The sequence below is a fragment of the Apiospora hydei genome (genome assembly GCF_038363865.1).
Source record: "Apiospora hydei strain CBS 114990 chromosome Unknown utg000009l_segment0_segment0, whole genome shotgun sequence".
NCBI classification, from domain to species: Eukaryota; Fungi; Ascomycota; class Sordariomycetes; order Amphisphaeriales; family Apiosporaceae; genus Apiospora; species Apiospora hydei.
In genome coordinates, this window is record NW_027117368.1 from 5,717,979 (window position 1) to 5,737,526 (window position 19,548).

Genomic DNA, 19,548 nt, shown 5'->3' on the forward strand with positions numbered 1-19,548 from the left:
AATCGTGCAATTTTCCCGTGCTTCCTTCTTGTGCGCTGTCGGGGACTTAGCCCCTTTATACCGGGTACCTAGGCTCTACTGGAATGCCTCGCGCCCCCTGAACCTGCCACCCGACCAAAGAGGAAGGCCCTCTGGGGAACTATCGATTGCGCCCCAAGGAAGCAGGCTGTCGCAATATGATGATGGCGTGCGACGCGACCGGGCAGACTCGACGACAGCTGGATGATACGCGCCGTCGCGTGATTCTCAAAGCTGAAAGAAATCATCCTAATACTTGCAGCCGCCAACTGCACAGCGGCAGCGCCCGCATAAACTTGGCCAGGCTGATTCGCTGACGCAGATTGCCGGTTTGCCCAGGGTTTTACCCCAATCCCGATCAAACACAACAATCAAGCTTGCCTGCATGTTTGCTTTGCCAGGCCGAATAGGAGGGCACACTTCATTCTACGCACAGTGCATTGCGACGCGGTTGAAAAGCGGAGTTCCGAACCCAACGCTCACGTCATTTTGGCGGTCCCCCTTTCAGTTCTCAATACGGGACAATATGGACTCGCAGTCGATAATCCCAACCTCCTGACTAACGTGATTACAGTAATGCCCATATTATTGTACTTGCTGCATGGCAGAGCAGCGGGGGCCGGAACTGGGGACGGGCCGTCGCCGACGGTTGCGCAGGAGCTGACGGCGCAGTGGTACAACCCGACGGACATCGCCTCGATCCTGCTGATCATTGGCGGCGACGTGGTGCAGAAGGCGTTCGCGCAAGGGACCGGCAAGCCCTACGTGCCCGTGTGCTTCTCCTTCGGCTGCATCGCGTACGCCTTCCTGGGGCTGGTCAACGTCATCGGCGACGGCCGCATCATGCCGCCGCCCGACTACCCGTGCAAGGTCGTGAACTTGGACTCCGGGTACGCGCGCGAGAGCAAGAGCTTCGTCGTGAGCCGGCTGCTGCACGACCTCGAGGCGAGCGAGGTGCGCCAGCTCGCGTCCGAGGACCGCGACTACTCACTCAAGATCACCGTGTTCGAGGCGACTGGGAACTGCAACGGACCGACGCAGTTCAGTTGGACCTACCTGCACTTCCTTGGTGCTGTGATAACCATGATCCAGCCGGGAATCGCCGTTATACCTCTAGCGTTCAAGGGCGACTGGAGCGTATTCCTCATCACCGCCGTCGGGACCCTGTTCGTGCAGTGGTACGGCTGTCTGCCCCAGTGGACGAGCGAGAAGCTTCCCAGCGGACAGCATTCCGACTCCATCTACGCGCTCACTGCGGGGAACGGGTCCCGCGACATCATGGTCATCATCGGCTACGGCCTGTGTCTGGACCTCGAATCCCTGGCAGCGCCGCACCCGCCGCGCGCCAGCCGACCCTGGGAAGAGGAGGCCTACGCGAAGCGGAAGCGGCGGCGGCCGGGTCAAGGGCCGCAGCGCGAGGCCATCGTCTGGAACGTCTGGCCCTTCAACCGGGTCCCGCTCAGATTCGCGTTGACGCGCATCACGTATGCGGCGCTGTCGGTTCTTTGGCTGTGCCTGCTTGTTAATGTCGCAGCGCCGCGCGAGTGTCCCGACTCGTGGTGTTTTCTCGCCGTGGGCGGCCTCGGCATGTTCCAGAACGCGTGGCTCGCGGCCAAGGAGCTGCGGCCCGCGATGCGCAATCTGCCGCTGAAGAAGGTCGACACATTCCTCGCGCGCAAGGTCATGGATGGCCTCATGGACTTCCACACCATCTTCGACCGGGGCATGGCCCCTGCTGGAGGAGTTCTTCCCGGGCCCCCTTCTAGAGGCCGAGGCCAAGTGGTGGGCCAATGACGACTTCGCCGAGTACGAGCGGGAGCGACTCGAATCGGGGTACCGCGGCACGCCGCGCCGGCTCCAGCCCGAGCGGTACCCCAAATTCAGCTTCAAGCCGCCCCCGAAGCGCCGGGCCACCTTGGCCGAGATGAAAGTGCAGAAAGCATCCCGACCGGAGCCTCCACCGAGCACGCCTAAAATGACGACCGCCGCTAATCAGGGCTCTAAGAGAGATTCGGTTATGAGTGGCGCCGGGCAGTGGTTTAAAGAAAGTGATTTAGAGAAGGTGAGGGAAGATGATCAACTTAGTGGACCGAGCAGTGGCGGTTCCTCTCCTACCAAGACAAGGATGTCTGCCCTGATCAGCACCGCAGTTTGTCTCTAGCGAAGTATCAAACCCAGATCTTGGGTACTGAAAGACTATATTTGATGCTACAACTTTCATGTGTACAGTAGTAAAGTATTCAACACGTATCGTTAATTATCCCCTCGAGAGCAAGATCATCTCGTCCTATTTCTTGCCACCCCGCTTTACACGATAAAAAGAGAAAGCGCTGTTCTGGGGCCCAAATTCGGTAAGCGTGGGATCCTATTTTATGATGGTATAACAGCGAGGTAGTAAAGTGGGATGGTGGTTGCGCCTGTGTATTAAGTATATAGCCCCTCTATTCTATAAGGCCTAGGTTAATTAGATAGACGTAGCCGCTTAATTTATGCCCTTATTTACCTTATTAATAAGTTCGAGTAATCTTTTTCGTGTTATTTATTTTTTACTTAACGTGGTTTACTAGTAAGCGGGATATATTATATACCGGGACACTTTTCCGACCGACTATACTTTTTAAACTTTAACACGTCTTAATTCTATAATTATAATACTTAATTCTTTATTAAAAGAACGGATCGATTTAGCGATTTAAACGACGCGAAACCCCGTAAAATATATTAACTAAAAAGCTGCTGCGAAAGCCTTTAATATCTCACGAATTTTTTTAAACTATCGACTTCACGGCCGATCTTTACAACGCGAAATCGGATACTTTCGACGAAAATTAAATCCGATTAAAAAAGAGGTGTTTCGTAATTATATAATTAATCTAAATATTTAAAAAATGCCTTTTAATATAGCTAGTGTGGAAAATATAGCTAATTTCTTTACCGCGTCGCGCGGCGGCGAACGCGTCGGTAAGCACTAGGTTAAGCGATTTATTAACCGTAACCTAGACCTTAAGACTAGAATAAATCGTCGATACGATTATTAGAGGGCCTTTTACGAGGATTCGAACGTTATTTCCGGTTAATTTAAATTAATCGCGAATATTAAAGCTAAATATAATATTATTAATAAAGATATATAGTTATAATTTTAATAAAACCGGCTTTATAATAAATATAATCGGGTTAACTCTCGTTATAATACGCGCCGATCGGCGTAGGAAGGCGAAATCGGTCCAGCCTAGCAATTAGAAATAATCGACGGCGATTAAATATATTAATTCGTAAAGCTAATATATTCCGCCGTTCTTAATCGTTTAAAGCTAATATTACCTAGCGAACTAGGCTATCGAATACGACTTACCGGGTAATTAAGTAATTAAACCGACTTTAAATAACTAGATAAATAATAAAATAAGCTTAGATTAAATTAAATATTTCGATAAATATACTAAATCGCGAACGAAAAGTTTATATTACTTTTTAATCCTCGACGGCTACGAGAGCTATATTTTAGCTAAATTCGAGGTATATTATAAATATAACGGCATTATTACGTTTAATATGCTTTCTTACTCTTTTTATTTATTTTAGCTATTAAATATAATACTTTATTCGCCTTTAAAGCGCGCGTATTCGAAGGAAATCGAGCTATTTATTAAAACCTCGATTAATTATATTATAAAGCTCGAGTTTTTTATCGCGTTTAAGGCCGTATATTTTATTATTTTTACGGAAGTTAATATTAAATCTAGATTTAATATATCTAATTTAATACTTTATAACCTTAATAAGGTAATTAATAAGCTAGATATATGTCTCTGGACACCTATACCTAGCCCGTCGCATCCGGGGACGGCTAGCACTTACGACGTTTAGACGCTGTTTAACCCCTAATAGATAATTAAATACTTTTTTTTTATTAAAAGGAGGGTGTTTACTTATTAAGGAAGCTCTTTAACGTTAATTTTAAAAGCGGTAAATTAAATAACGAAAGATATATATATAGTCGTATATAAAATAACCTTTATAAAGGATTAAATACGTATATTATAAAAGGTTAATTTAGCCTTTTCGAAGCGTCGGAGAGCTAAAAAGTCGCGAGTCTAGCTTAGAGGAGCCCTTACGATTAAGGAATCTCGAAGGCTGTAAGACGAGAAGGTAAAAGGGAAGCGGCCAGCGATTGATAAAGGCGAAAATAGTGGTTTATTAAAGAGGCGCGCGATGGGCGGCAGGCGCTGTGGGATCTGCGGCGAGATAGGCTATAATGCGTAAACATGTGAAAAGGATGTAAAATCGAGTAACGAATCGGATAGCGAGTGAATTTAATTAATAAAACGCGTTATAATTAAATAAACTTATATAAAAGTGTCGAAAAGTGGAAAAAGTGTCCCGGTATATAATATATCCCGTTTACTAGTAAACTACGTTATCGGCTTTAAAAAACGAATTTCTTATAATTACTTTCGAAGTATTATATATTACGTCGCTATTAAAAGCTTTAAGCTTTTCGTAACTCGGTTTTACTATTTTTAATAAATAAACTCATTTATAAAACGAGTCGAAAATAAATTAACGCTATTATTAAACGTAATAATTTATTAATAAATAATTAATTAAAGCTTAATAATTTAAAATACGTACTTTTAGTTTATTTTTATAAACTAATTAACGTGGTTTACTAGTAAACGGGATATATTATATACCGGGATACTTTTTCCACTTTTTAATACTTTTATATAGGTTTATTTAATTATAACGCGCTTTATTAATTAAATTTACTCGCTATCCGATTCGTTACTCGATTTTATATTTTTTTATATATTCGCGCATTATAGCCTATCTCGCCGTAGATCCTATAGCGCCTGCCGCCCGTTGCGCGCCTTTTCGATAAACTATTATTTTCGCCTTTATCAGTCGCTGGCCGCTTTTTTTTGCCTTTTCGTCCTGCAGCCTTCGAGATTCCTTAATTATAAAGGCTTCTCTAAGCTGGACTCGCGACTTTTTAGCTCTCCGGCGCTTCGAAAGGGCTAAATTAGCCCTTTTTAAAGTACGTATCCGATTATATATAAAAATTATTTTATGGGCTATTTTAATTATACCTTTCGCTATTTAGTTTATTATATTTAAAATCGGCGTCGGAAAGCTTTTTTAATAAATAAATACCCTTTTTTTAATATAAATAAAGTGTTTAATTATTTATTAAAGGTTAAACGGTGTTTAAAGGTCGTAAGTATTAGCCGTCCCCGGATAAAATAAGCTAAGTATAAGCGTTTAAAGACACATATTTAGCTTATTAATTACCTTGTTTAAATTATAAGGTATTAAGCCGGATACGCTAAATTTAAATTTAATGTTAATTTTTATAAAAATAGCGAAATATACAGCTTTAAATACGATAAAGAACTCGAATTTCGTGATATAATTTATCGAGGCTTTAATAAATAACTCGATTTCCTTTAAATAAGCACGCTTTAAAAGCGAATAAAGTGTTATATCGAAAGGTTAAAGTAAGTGCGATAAATAAAGAGGTATATTAATTATAATAATGTCGTTATCTTAGTAATATACTTCGAATTCGGCTAAAATATAACTCTCGTGACCGTTAAAAATTAAGAGGCGGTAGCGACCCTTCGTTTACGATTTAATATATTTATCGAAATACTTAATTTAGTCTAGGCTTATTTTATTATTAATTTATCTATTAAAAGTCGGTTTAATTACTTAATCGCTCGGTAAGTCGTATTCGGTAACCTAGTTCGCTAGGTAATATTAACCCTAAACGATTAAAAACGGCGAAATATATTAGCTTTACGAATTAATATATTTAATCGCCGTTAATTATTCCCGATTACTAAGTTAAACCGATTTCGCCTTTTTATACCGATCGGCGTGTATTACGATAAGGGTTAACTCGATTATATTTATTATAAAGCCGGTCTCGTCGAAATTTTATATATCCTCGTTAACGATATCGTATTTAGCTTTAATATTCGTAATTAGTTTAAATTAACCGAAAATAACGTTTAAATCTTTATAAAAAACCCTTTAGTAATCGTACCGACGGTTTATTCGAGTCTTAAAGTCCGGGTTCCGGTTAATAAAGCGCTTAACCCAGTGCTTACCGACGCGTTCGCCGCCGCGTAACGCGGTAAAAAGATTAGCTATATTTCTTATAATACTAATATTAAAAGGCATCCCTTAGGTATTTAAATCGATTATATAATTAAGAAGCACCTTTTTTTTAATTAAATTTAATTTATATTATAAATTTCGAGTATCGCGTCGTGGAGTTCGGCCGTGTATTCGGTCGCGTAAAGTTTCGTATAAGACGTCGTACGTAACGGCAGCGTACTTTTAACTTAAACGGTTTAAAGGGTTTCGCGTTACTTAAATTACTAAAATAATTCGCTTTTTTTAAAATAAATTAAGCATTATAATTATAAAGTTATTACGTATTAAAGTTTAATAAAATAGGTCGAGTAAAAAAGTGGGCGACTTAATAATATAAGCGACTCAGTGGTAAACTATATTAAGGGTTATTTTATAAACTATTTTAATTATATTTTTCGCTATTTAGTTTACTATATTTAAAATCGGCGTCGGAGAGCTTTTTTAATAAATAAATACCCTTTTTTAATATAAATAAAGTACTTAGTTATTTATTAAAGGTTAAATAACGTTTAAAAGTCGTAGGTATTAATCGTTTTTAAACGAGATAAGTTAAGTATAAACGTTCGGAGATATATATTTAATTTATTAATTACCTCGTTAAAATTATAAGGGATTAAATTAAAAGCGTTAAATTCGGATTTAATGTTATTTTCCGTAAAAACAGCGAAATGCGCGGCTTTAAAAGCGATAAAAAACTCGAGTTTCGTAATATAGTTTATTAAAGCCTTAATAAATAGCTCGATTTCCTTTAAATAAATACGCTTTAAAGCCGAATAAAGTATTATATCGAGTAATTAAAGTACGTAAAATAAATAAAAAGGTATACTTAGTATAATAATATTATTATTTTAGTAATATATTTTAAATTCGGCCGAAATATAACTTTCGTAATTATTAATAATTAAGAAACAGTGGGAACTTTTCGTTTACGCTTTAACGTGGTTTACCACTACGCGACGTATATCACTTAGCGACGCACTTTTTTACTTCTCGACTTTTTTATATAAATTAATTTAATTATAACGCTTAAAATTAATTAAAACTATTCGCTATCCGATTCCTCGCTTAATTTTATATCTTTTTCGCATGTTCGCGTATTATAACCTATCTCGCCGTAAATACCACAGCGCTTTCCACCGGTCGCCCTTCGTTTCGACGAACCCCTATTTTTACTTTTATCGGGCGCTGAACGCTTCCCTTTTGCCTTTTCGTCCTATAGTTGCTGAGATTCCTTAATAGTAAGGGCTTCTCTAAGCTAAACTCGCGATTTTTTAGCTCTCCGGCGCTTAGAAAGTACTAAATTAGCCTCCTCTAGTATATACATCTTATCGCGTATAAGGGTTATTTTATAAGTTATTTTAATTATACCCTTCGCTATTTAGTCTATCGTATTTAAAATCGGCGTCGAAAAGCTTCCTTAATAAATAAACACCTTTTTTTTAATATAAATAAAGTGTTTAATTATTTATTAAAAATTAAACGGCGTTTAAGGGTCGTAAGTACTAGCCGTTCCCGGACAGGATAGGTTAGGTATAGGCGTCCGGAGACGTATATTCAGCTTATTAATCACTTCGTCGGGATTATAAAGGATTAAATTAAAAACGTTAAATCTGGATTTAATGTTATTTTCCGTAAAAACAGCGAAATGCGCGGCTTTAAAGGCGATAAAAAACTCGAGTTTCGTAATATAGTTTATCGAGGCCTTAATAAACAGCTCGATTTCCTTTAAATAGGCACGCTTTAAAGCCGAATAAAGTGCTATATCGAGTAGCTAGAGCAGGTGAAATAAATAGGGAGGCATATTAAGTGTAATAATATTATTGTTTTAGTAATATGTTTCGAATTCGGCCGAAATATAGCTCTCGTGGCTATCGATAATTAAAAAGCGGTGGGAATTTTTCGTTTACGCTTTAATGTGTTTATCGAAGTATTTAATTTAGTTTAAGCTTATTTCGTTATTAGTTCAGCTATTAAAAATCGGCTTAATTACCCAGTCGCCTAGTAAATCGGTTTCGCGGGACCAGTTCGCGAGGTAATATTAACTTTAAACGATTAAAAACGGCGGAATGCACCAGCCCTGCGAATTGATGCATTTAATCGCCGTTGCCTATTCCCGATTACTAAGCTAGACCGATTTCGCTTTTCCACGCCGCTCGGCGCGTATTACGACGAGTATTAACCCGATTATACCTATTATAAAGCCGGTTTCGTCGAAATTCTAAATATTTTCGTCGACGATCCCGTATTTCGCCTTTATATTCGCGATTAGCGTAAACTAACCGGAAATAACTTTAAAATTTTCGCAAAAAGCCCTCTAATAATTATACCGACGATTTATTTTAGTCTTTAAGTCCGGGTTGCGGTCGATAAAACGCCTAACCCAGTGCTTACCGACGCGGTCGCCGCCGCGCGACGCGGTGAAAAGATTGGCCATATTTTCTACACTAGCGAGATCGGGAAGCATTCCTTGAATATCTAGATTAATTATATGTTTACGAAATACCTCTTTTTAATTAAATCTAGTTTACGTCGTTTCGGTTAAATTTTACGTTCTGAAGTTCGGCCGTAGATTCGATGGCGTAAAATTAATTCGGGTATATTATAAACTTTTACTGCTGCTCTTTAGCTTATTTAATTCGGTCCGTTTCGTATTGCTTAAATTATTAAAACTATCCGATCTATTTAAAATTAATTAAGCATTATAGTTATAAAAGTATTACGCGTTAAAGTTTAATTATATTAAAATTAAATTTAAATACGTCGCTAAGTGATATACGTCGCGTAGTGGTAAACCACGTTAATATATTTATCGAAGTGCTTAATTTAATTTAAGCTTATCTCGTTTTTAGTCTAGTTATTAAAAGTCGGCTTAATTACTTAATCGCCCGGTAAATCGGTTTCGTAAGATTAATTTACGAGGTAATATTAGTTTTAAATAATTAAAAACGGCGAAATGCATTAGCTTTACGAATTAATATATTTAATCGTTATTATTTATTCTTAATTATTAAACTAAACCGATTTCGCTTTTCCACGCCGCTCGGCGCGTATTATAACGAGTATTAACTTAATTATACCTATTATAAAGCCGGTCTCGTCGAAATTTTAAATATTTTTATTAACGATCTCGTATTTCGCTTTTATATTCGCGATTAATATAAATTAATTAAAAATAACTTTAAAATCTTCGTAAAAGTTTTTTAATAATCGTATCGACGATTTATTTTAATCTTTAAGTCCGGGTTACGGTCGATAAAGCGCTTAACCTAGTGTTTACCGATACGGTCGCGCCGCGCGACGCGGTAAAGAGATTAGCTATATTTTTTACACTAACGAAATCGGGAAGCATCCCTCGAATATTTAAATTAATTATATACTTATAAAATAACGTGGTTTACTACTACGCGACGCATATCACTTGGCGACGTATTTAAATTTAATTCTAATATAATTAAACTTTAACGCGTAATACCTTTATAATTATAATGCTTAATTAATTTTAAAAAAATCGGATAGTTTTAGTAATTTAAGCGATACGAAACGGACCGAATTAAATAAATTAAAAAGCAGTAATAAAAGTTTATAATATACCCGAATTAATTTTACGTTATCGAATCTACGGCCGAATTTTAAAACGCGAAATCCGACCGAAACGACGTAAACTAGATTTAATTAAAAAGGAGGTACTTTATAAGTATATAATTAATTTAGATATTTAAAGGATGCCTCCCGATTTCGTTAATATAGAAAATATAGCTAATCTTTTCACCGCGTCTGCGCGGCGGCGACCGCGTTGGCAAACACTGGGTTAGGCGCTTTATCGACCGCAACCCGGACCTAAAGATTAAAATAAATTATCGGTACGATTATTAAAGGGTTTTTTATAAAGATTTTAACATTATTTCCGGCTAATTTACGCTAGTCGCGAATATAAAGGCGAAATACGGGATCGTTAACGAAAATATTTAAAATTTCGATAAAACCGGCTTTATAATAGGTATAATCGGGTTAATACTCGTTATAACACGCGCCGAGCGGCGTGGAAAAACGAAGTCGGTCTAGCCTAGTAATCGGGAATAGGCAACGGCGATTAAATATATTAATTCGCAGGGCTGGTGCATTCCGCCGTTCTTAATCGTTTAAGGCTAATATCACCTCGCGAACTAGTCCCGCCAAACCGATTTACCGGGCGATTAGGTGATCAAGCCGACTTCCAATAGCTGGACTAATAACGAAACAGGCTTAGATTAAATTAAACACTTCGATAAACACATTAAAGCGTAGACGAAAAGTTCCCACCGCCTCCTAATTATCGACAGCCACGAGAATTATATTTCGGCCGAATTCGAAGCATATTACTAAGATAATAATATTATTATACTCGGTATACCTCCTTATTTATTTCACTTACTTTAGCTATTCGATATAATACTTTATTCGGCTTTAAAGCGTGCCTATTTAAAGGAAATCGAGCTGTTTATTAAGGCCTCGATAAACTACATTATAAAGCTCGAGTTTTTTATCGCTTTTAAGGCCGCGTATTTCGCTATTTTTATAAAAAATAACATTAAATCCGGATTCAGCGTTTCTAGTTTAATCCTTTATAATCTCGACGAGGTGATTAATAAGTTAAATATACGTCTCCGGACGCCTATATTTAACCTATCCCGTTCGAAAACGGCCAGTATTTACGACCCTTAAACACCGTTTAACCCTTAATAAATAATTAAATACTTTATTTATATTAAAAAAAGGGTGTTTACTTATTAAGAAAGCTTTCCGACGCCGATTTTAAATACGGTAGACTAAATAGCGAAAGGTATAATTAAAATAGCTTATAAAATAACCCTTATACGCGATAGAATATATATATTAGAGGAGGCTAATTTAGTACTTTCTAAGCGCCGGAGAACTAAAAAGTCGCGAGTCCAGCTTGGAAGAGCCTTTACTATTGAGGAATCTCAGTAGCTACAGGACGAAAAGGCAAAAGGGAAGCGTTCAGCGCCCGATAAAGATAAAAATAGGGGTTCGTCGAAGCGAAGGGCGACCGGTAGAAAGCGCTGTGGTGTTTACGGCGAGACAGGTTATAATACGCGAACATGCGAAAAAAATATAAAATTAAGCGAGGAATCGGATAGCGAGTAGTTTTAATTAATTTTAAGCGTTATAATTAAATTAATTTATATAAAAAGGTCGAAAAGTGGAAAAAATGCGTCGCCAAGTAATATGCGTCGCGTAGTGGTAAACCACGTTACCTCCTTTTTAATTAAATTTAATTTATATCGTTTCGGTCGAATTTCGCGTTTTAAAATTCGGCCGTAAATTCGATAACGTAAAATTAATTCGAATATATTATAAGCTTTTATTATTACTTTTTAGCTTATTTAATTCGGTCCGTTTCGTATCGCTTAAATTATTAAAACTATTCGATTTTTTTAAAATTAATTAAGCATTATAAATATAAAAGTATTACGCGTTAAAGTTTAATTATATTAAAATTAAATTTAAGTGCGTCGCTAAGTAATATACGTCGCGTAGTAATAAACCACGTTAAATTAATATTTAAGTGTTAATATAAGTATAACGTAGTAATATTAATTAATTAAGTTACGTTTTTATATTTAATGAAATTAAGTGTAAATAATAAATACGATTATAATACCTTATTCACTTTAATAAATATTTCTTAGGTATATAATAATTAACGACGCGTATATAAATACTCCCGCTTTATTTTAAATAACGAGTAGTATAATACTTTTATAAACACCCCCCGCACACGCTTATTAGCTTTTAATTTAAACTATATAACGTGGTTTACCATTAAATTAAACATATTATTAAATTAGACACTTTTTTTATATCTCGATATTTTTATATAAATTTATTTAATTATAACGCTTTAAATTAATTAAAATTATTCGCTATCCGATTCGCTACTTAATTCTATATCCTTTTTACACGTTCGCGCATTGTGACCGGTTTCGCCGTAGTTGCTATAGCGCCTACCGCCCGTCGCGCGTCGTTTCGACGAGCCACTATTTTCGCCTTCGCCGGTCGGTGGACGCTTCCCTTTTGCCTTTTCGTCCTGTAGCGCTTAAGATTCCTTAATGGTAAGGGCTCCTTTAAACTGGACTCGTGATTTTTTAGTTTTTCGGCGCTTTAAAAAGGCTAAATTAATATTTTAAAGGGTGCGGACCTAATTTTTTAATATAGTTACCTTGTGGGCTATTTAAGTTATACCCTTCGCTATCTAGTTTACCGTATTTAAAATTAGCGTTAAAAAACTTTTTTAATAGGTAAACACCCTTTTTTAATATAAATAAAGTGCTTAATCGTTTATTACGGGTTAAACGGCGTTTAGGGGTTATACGTATTTAAAGTCCCGGGTCGCGACTGCTCCGGTATAGGCGTCCGAAGTTACGCATCCAGCTTATTTATTACTTTATCCGAATAGTGAGATACTAAGCCGGATACGTTAAATCTAGATTTAATATTAACTTTCGTAAAAATAGTAAAATATACGGCCTTAAACGCGATAAAAAACTTAAGCTTCGTAATATAGTTTATTAAGGCCTTAATAAATAGCTCGATTTCCTTCGAATAAACACGTTTTAAGGGCGAATAAAATACTATATCGAGAGGTTAAAATAGGTGCGATAAATAAGGAAGTATATTAATAATAATAATGTTATTATTTTAATAGTATACCTCGAATTCGGCCGAAATATGGCTCTCGTGGCCGTTGAAAATTAAGAGGCGGTAACGACTTTTTATTTACGATCTAGTATATTTATCGAAATGCTTAATTTAATTTAAACCTGTTTCGTTATCAGTCTATTTATTAGAAGTCGGTTTAATTACTTAATCGCCCGGTAAATTATTTTCGCGCGACTAGTTCGCGAGGTAATATTAATTTTAAACGATTAAAAAAAACGGAATATATTAGCTTTACGAATTAATACATTTAATAGCCGTCGATTATTTTTAATTATTAAGCTGGACCGATTTCGCCTTCCTACGCCGATTAGCGCGTATTACGACGAGTATTAACCCGATTATGCTTATTATAAAGCCGGTTTCGTCGAAATTCTATATATCCTCGTTAACGATGCCGTATTTAGTCTTAATATTAATAATTAAGCTAAATTAGCCGGAAATAATCTTCGGATTTTTATAAAAAACCTTTTAATAATCGTACCGACGGTTTATTTTAATCTTAAGGTCCGGGTTATAGTCGATAAAGCGCCTAGCCCAGTGCTTACCGACGCGGTCGCCGCCGCGCGACGCGATAAGGAGATTAGCTATATTTTCCACACTAGCTATTTTTAAAAGCATCCCTCGGGTATTTAAATTAATTATATATTTATAAAACACTTTTTTTTTAATCGTATTTAATTTATATTTTAAATATCGGATTTCGCGTCGTGCGATTCGGCCGTAAAGTCGGTCGCTAAAGGTGAATAATAAGACAACGTAGTGTTTCGCCGCAGCTCTTTAATTAATTCGGGTTAAACCGTTTTATAACGCTTAAATTATTAAAGTTATCCGTTTTTCTTAAAATAAATAAAGCATTATAATTATAAAGTTATTACGCGTTAAAGTTTAATTAAATAAGTCGATAATAAAAGTGTCCGATTTAATAATATATTCGACTTAATAATAAACCACGTTATTATAATTTAAAAGCTATATAAAAGTTATACCTCGTAAACTAATATATATAAGCCATTTTTACCGGCCGTTAAAAATTAAATAACGAACACCGTAAATTTTATTTATTCGCTTCTTTAATTATTAATTATTCGGTAAGTTAAAGTATTAAAGTAACTTAAGCTCGTAAATATAAATACGGCCTTAAGATTTAACTCTTTTATAAAGTATAAATAAGATTTATATTAAGCTCGACACTTTATTAATGCCCCCCTTTAAATTAAACGATTATATAGCCTTTAAACTATATTAATCGTATATAAAAAAGGGTTAAATCTCCTTTAATTTAAAAGTTAAACATATTAATTTAAACCTCTTTTCTTTCTCTTTTTAATATTATTATGCCTAATAAAAAAGAGCGTATTTAGCAGGCGATCTAGGACGTTTTAAATGGATACTCCCTTAACTAAGCTTATAAGAGGAATAACGTCGCGAAGCGTACCCTCCGCCGCCGGATTTAAAGGGGTCGAAGCCGGTAGGAGTCCGATAAGGACCGGCAGCTGTTTACGCGTGCTAAGGAGCGGTTTTTGGCCTACTAGGCCCTCTTCTAAGCTGGTTTAAAGTACGCACCGACGCACCGGCTATTCCGTATATACGCTTAACGCTTTTTAATTACGAAGGGTAATTTTTATACCCTCGGATTAAAGTGGTTATTTTAATTTCTACGTCGTTATAAAACAGTGAAGTCCGTGCGGTTTTAAGCGATAAACTTCCGGCGTTTCGTATATATATCGAATAGGGCTATACAGTTATTTTTTAACCGGTTTATTAGCTTATAAATTATAAGGATCCCACTATATTTACGATTTAATGACGATAAGGTGGGAATTTTTATAATAATCGAGGGGGGCTTTTTTATTATTAAACCGGCTAGAATTAAAAGTTTAATAATAAATAACTCGGCTAATCGCGAATAAGCCACCGTTTTAAAGACTATTAACGCCGTCGGCGATACTTTTCCCTTATTAATAATTTTTAAGGGCTAGTCGGTTTAATAACAGTGGTTCCCCGTCGATAATAATAAAGTTAACGCCCTTTATAAAGACTAGGCGTTTAAGGCCTCCTTTAAAGGCTAAACTTTTAACCTTATCGCCGTTAAGTGGCTTAAAAAAATCTTTATCCCTTAAACCCAGCCGGTTAACCCTTTATAATAGAGACTCTTTATTTTAAATAACCACGGCAGTTATATTACCGAAGAATTTATATTAACGGCCTTAGAGGTTAAAGTCTAGCTTCTCTATTTACCCCCCACAGTAGCCACATCCTTCAGCCTTTAGATATAAGCTGTTTCGCCCACCTAAAGAGGAGGTTCCGGCGAGAGCTGGAGTTGGCGTGTACCCTCTCCAATGACAGCTACGTCCGGAAAGGGGACTTCTTGTAAGCCTGGGCTAAGGCCCGGAAAATCGGCTTATCACCTACACATATCGCCAAGGGCTGGTTTATAACCGGGCTTTGGCCCGTCAACATCCAGAAGCCGATGAACAACCGGCTCCGGAGGTCCACCACGCTCCGAGCCGTCGACGAGGCCTTAGCGGCCGAGGAGGCGAGCCGGCCGCCGGAACCGGAGCTCGAAAGGATCGAGACACCTAAGACCGGCCAGCAGTTAAAGGATCTCGGATTTGCCTACCTCGGGAAGGACGTCGTCGGCGATTTAACACGCCGGCTCCTATGGGCGAAGTTCGGGAAGAGTATCGACGATTTAACCTCTCGAATCGGCCGGCTGGAGTATGAAAAAGCCGGTCTAGAGGCCGATCTGGAGAAGACGAGGGCTCAAAAGAGAAGGAAGGTCGATAAGGACCCCAATAAGGGCTTCGTATCGTTGGCAGATATCAGGCAGGTCCAAGCCGATGTAAGGGAGGGGCCGGCCAAGGAAGAGGCCGAAAAAAAGGCTGCAGAAGGGCCAGCAATTGATCAAAATCGAGCCGATCGTGAGGGAGATTCAATTCGCGTTCGCACGCGTTAAATTGTGTATTTAAATAAAGTATGTGTTGATAAATTGATTAATTTATTGCTGCATTAGCTCATTTACCCATTAAATTTAAGGGGGGCATTAATAGGGTGTCGAGCTTATCCTATTATTTAAAAGCTTATAGATAAGTATTTTTAGTTTAAAAATTCGCTTAAACTAATACTCTCACGCCTTTAAATTAAATAAACACCGAATTTTATAACTATATTAACTAATAACGTAAACCTTAATCGAACGTAAAACTTATATATAAGTTATAAAAAATAAAAATATCTATATTTTAGTTACAATTTCGCAATTTATCTTTTATAATTATTATCGTTACTATATCTTCTAACGAAGTCTCGTGCCGTATTAAATCCCTGCCGGTTGACGTACTCGTAGTAATTCTATCGGCCTCCGAATCCCCTCACTAACCTCCACGCCTTCATCCGCGCTTCGCCATGGCTGTACGAAGTCTTTCGCGAATCGAAAAGGGCCATCTTGCTAGCAATCGTCTCGAGGGATCTCGGACCCGTTATTCGGGACTATGTTGCCTTGTCAATAACGCCTGTCCTTGATCCGGATCGGCCAAGCTATGATGCAGATGTCCTCGCCGCAATCCAAAACTACCGAAATCTCCCGACCGGCGCGAAATCAACAGTAGAGATCACAGTCGATAATTTCATCGCCATCATTCGGTTCAAACGTACAGTCGACCTGTATGCCGAGCTGTACCGATGCGCCAGGAGTGACCCGCCGGGATGGATTAAGCCGGCTTTGGAAATGCCCTTGAGCGCTTGCGAGTACCAACGCCTCTCTCGGGCGCTCATTCGGTACCAAATCCTTATACGACTTTACCCCGAAGGGGAACGTTACGCCAATGAGGACCCGCTGAAGTTACAAGACGGGCACTACCTCGGGCTGTTCGAGGCCTGGGAGGTGGAGCAGATCTCCGCGGCTTATACTTGGGTTTCTTGCGTCATTTATATGCTAGAAGACGCTGACTGGTCCTCGCCGAGGGGGCACGTGCCTGTTCATATCATCTTCTCCTATACGTGCGGAAAATTCTATACCAATTACAAATGGCTCGACCTCGACGGCCTGGGCGCGCTGGGATACACCATTGAAGAGGTCGCCACCCCTGGTGCTAAATTCGCGGATATGTTGAAGGCCTATCAAAGCAAATACGGGTACTGGAGGAACGACGGATATTATTGTGATGGTTACACCCTCGACGGGGGCCAAGTCTTTTCCGATGGCGCTCTGCCCGACATCTACGCCTACGGAGTATCGAAAGAAGACACGGTGAAAGCTATGAAGACAGTGTATCAGTCTGTGAAGGATAGACCACATCTTTCTGCCGGGGCATCGGTCGAGGAGCCGCCCTTTGGTTGGGTCGATGCCATGCGAGGGCTGGACTGCTGCCGGTGGGGGCTGTATTTGGAAATGTGCTATTATTGCGTAGCCCAACATCGGTGCCCATGTCGCGCCTACAAAGAGCTTGTCAGGTGGAGGCGGCTTGGGTTCGTGTTTTGGGATAAAGACCGCATCCAGCTTCTCCAGCAGCACTACGACACGTTGAGGACCGGCTGGTTGGGAGACCCATGGGACTGAGCGGTTAGACTATTTCATATGCATTGGGCATTATTAAATGGGCTAATGGTTTGCATGCATCGTGGCCAAAAAGGCATTTGGACGGGGTGACTGAAGCGTATTCCGGTGCCACCTTATGCTACTTACCGAGACCCAACCGAACGGCCGTCTTGTGCCCTATTTCCCGGGGACCACTCAATCAGGTCATTGATTTGCAGACCGTTACATCGTGTCGGAGTTAGCGTGACCCATTGGCTTGTTACCCTTGATCCCTTGACAGTATGCTAGTTCCACAACCAACGACCAACAACCAACTGAAGAGGGGCAAGCAAGGGGTTTCGCGGGTTGAGGTACAACAACAGCGGACTCCATAGCTAGTTAAAACAACAACAGGCTTTTCTACTCTTCCTACTACACATACCAGATTCAGTTGCATCACTCATACGTAGTACCTACCAGCCATGATGACTGAGTCTATCCGAATTGCCATCTCCGGGGGAGGCTTGGCGGGCGCCTCGCTCGTGCACGCGCTTCTCCAGTACAATCATCTAGACGTGCACATCTTCGAGTCAGCCAGCGAATTCAAGGGAAGCCGGCGCGGCCATCGGGGTGAACCGCGCCGCCCTCACCGCACTTGACCTCATCGGCCCTTCGGCGGCTCAGAGTCTCCAGAATGCCGGAGCCGTGCCCCAGCAAAGCGTCCGCTTCATGCTCGCACAGGGAGACCGGCCCGAGACCCAGATTGATGTTGCCAAGGAGCACTTCCCCGGCCACCGTCTTACCAACATCGCCCACCGCGCCGCCTTCTTGCGGGAGCTGCTCTCCAAAGTTCCCCCTGAGCGAATGCACGCCTCCAAGAAGCTGGAGCGAGTCGAGCGAGCGGACTACGGGGACGGCGGGCCCATCACTCTTCACTTCGCCGACGGTATTAGCCATGAATGCGACATCCTCGTCGGCGCGGATGGTATTCACAGTACTGTCCGCAAGATCATCCTCGGTGAGGATGACGCCGCCGCGAATCCCCGGAACACCGGCTGGTGGTGCATCATGGCGCTGAAGCCGTACGAAGAGGCGCGAGCCTGCCTTGGGGATGGGTACGTGGACGTCAACGATGCCAGCGAGTACGGCTGGGTGGGTGACGGGACTTTCCTCATGCACAACGTACTGAGCGGAGGCACCCTTGTCCAGTTCGTTGTGACCGGCAGCGATGATCCCACCAAGATGTCCAGCCAGTGGAACCGAATGGTGGCTGCTGAGGAGGTGCGGAAGCTGTATGCAGAATGGCCCCCTCGCTTGAGGAATGCTGTCGAGAAGGTGAGGTTTATTTATTCTCTTTTTAGTCTTATTGGTAGGTGAACGATGATATCTGGCGTTGCTTACTAACGCTACCTACTACAATAGCTACTGTGTGATAAGGCCGAGCAGCCCGCCATCTACCTCTGGGAGCACCCGCCGGCGCGTACATACGTATCGGGACCGATCTGTGTCACGGGAGATGCTGCCCATGCTACTACGCCTTGGCAAGGCTCAGGTGCCGGCATGTCCATCGAGGACAGTCTTATCTTGTCAACTCTCCTGGGCCAAGCGAAGAATCCAAAGCAGGCTTGCGCAGGTCTCAAGATCTACGATAAGCTTCGGCGTGGACGCACGCAGCAGGTGGTGGAATCGAGCAGGGGCACCGGCGTCATACTGACTGGGAAGGGCGAGGAGACGGGGTTGGAGCTCGAGAAGCTCCGGAAGAACGCATTGCCGCGGTGGGACTTCATCGTCGACTTCGATGTCAAGAAGCACCGCGAGGAGGCGGTCGAGATGATGGGCAGGGGGTGGGGCAGTGAGTGAGTTGCTGGCTTGGGGTGGCTAGTGCGGCAGATAGGCAAATGGAGAGAACTCATAGTTAATTCTAAGCTTAGGGGCACGGTACAGATCATAACAGCAATAGAAGCCATTCGAGTGAAAGCAGTGTGAGGTAACTGTGTAATGAGTCCCAGATGGAACAAGTAGACGTACCACAATCAGAGTGATTGTTCGGCGATACCTTCCATGGCTGATTGTGGCCGTCCCCCATGGCAGCAAATAAAACCTCCCAACCCGACCCGATCTTTTCTCCC

General features: G+C 40.4%; 4 protein-coding genes across 4 annotated transcripts; all 4 read left to right on the forward strand.

The window, feature by feature from the left end:
• Positions 1-544: 544 nt before the first annotated feature.
• PG997_013610 (uncharacterized protein) lies at positions 545-2,179 on the forward strand (the record flags this gene model as incomplete). The annotated part of the gene is made up of 3 exons (XM_066817924.1): positions 545-555; positions 627-1,761; positions 1,787-2,179. The coding sequence occupies 3 exons, from the start codon at positions 545-547 to the stop codon at positions 2,177-2,179; spliced, it is 1,539 nt and encodes a 512-aa protein (XP_066663616.1).
• A 13,194-nt stretch (positions 2,180-15,373) lies between these two features.
• PG997_013611 (uncharacterized protein) lies at positions 15,374-15,859 on the forward strand (the record flags this gene model as incomplete). Its single annotated transcript, XM_066817925.1, has 1 exon — positions 15,374-15,859. One exon carries the CDS (start codon positions 15,374-15,376, stop codon positions 15,857-15,859), a length of 486 nt encoding a protein of 161 aa, XP_066663617.1.
• Positions 15,860-16,630: 771 nt separating this feature from the next.
• Positions 16,631-17,461, forward strand: PG997_013612 (uncharacterized protein; the record flags this gene model as incomplete). Its single annotated transcript, XM_066817926.1, has 1 exon — positions 16,631-17,461. One exon carries the CDS (start codon positions 16,631-16,633, stop codon positions 17,459-17,461), a length of 831 nt encoding a protein of 276 aa, XP_066663618.1.
• A 443-nt stretch (positions 17,462-17,904) lies between these two features.
• PG997_013613 (FAD/NAD(P)-binding domain-containing protein) lies at positions 17,905-19,279 on the forward strand (the record flags this gene model as incomplete). Its single annotated transcript, XM_066817927.1, is given in 3 exon segments — positions 17,905-18,008; positions 18,028-18,754; positions 18,842-19,279. The coding sequence occupies 3 exon segments, from the start codon at positions 17,905-17,907 to the stop codon at positions 19,277-19,279; spliced, it is 1,269 nt and encodes a 422-aa protein (XP_066663619.1).
• Positions 19,280-19,548: the final 269 nt, after the last annotated feature.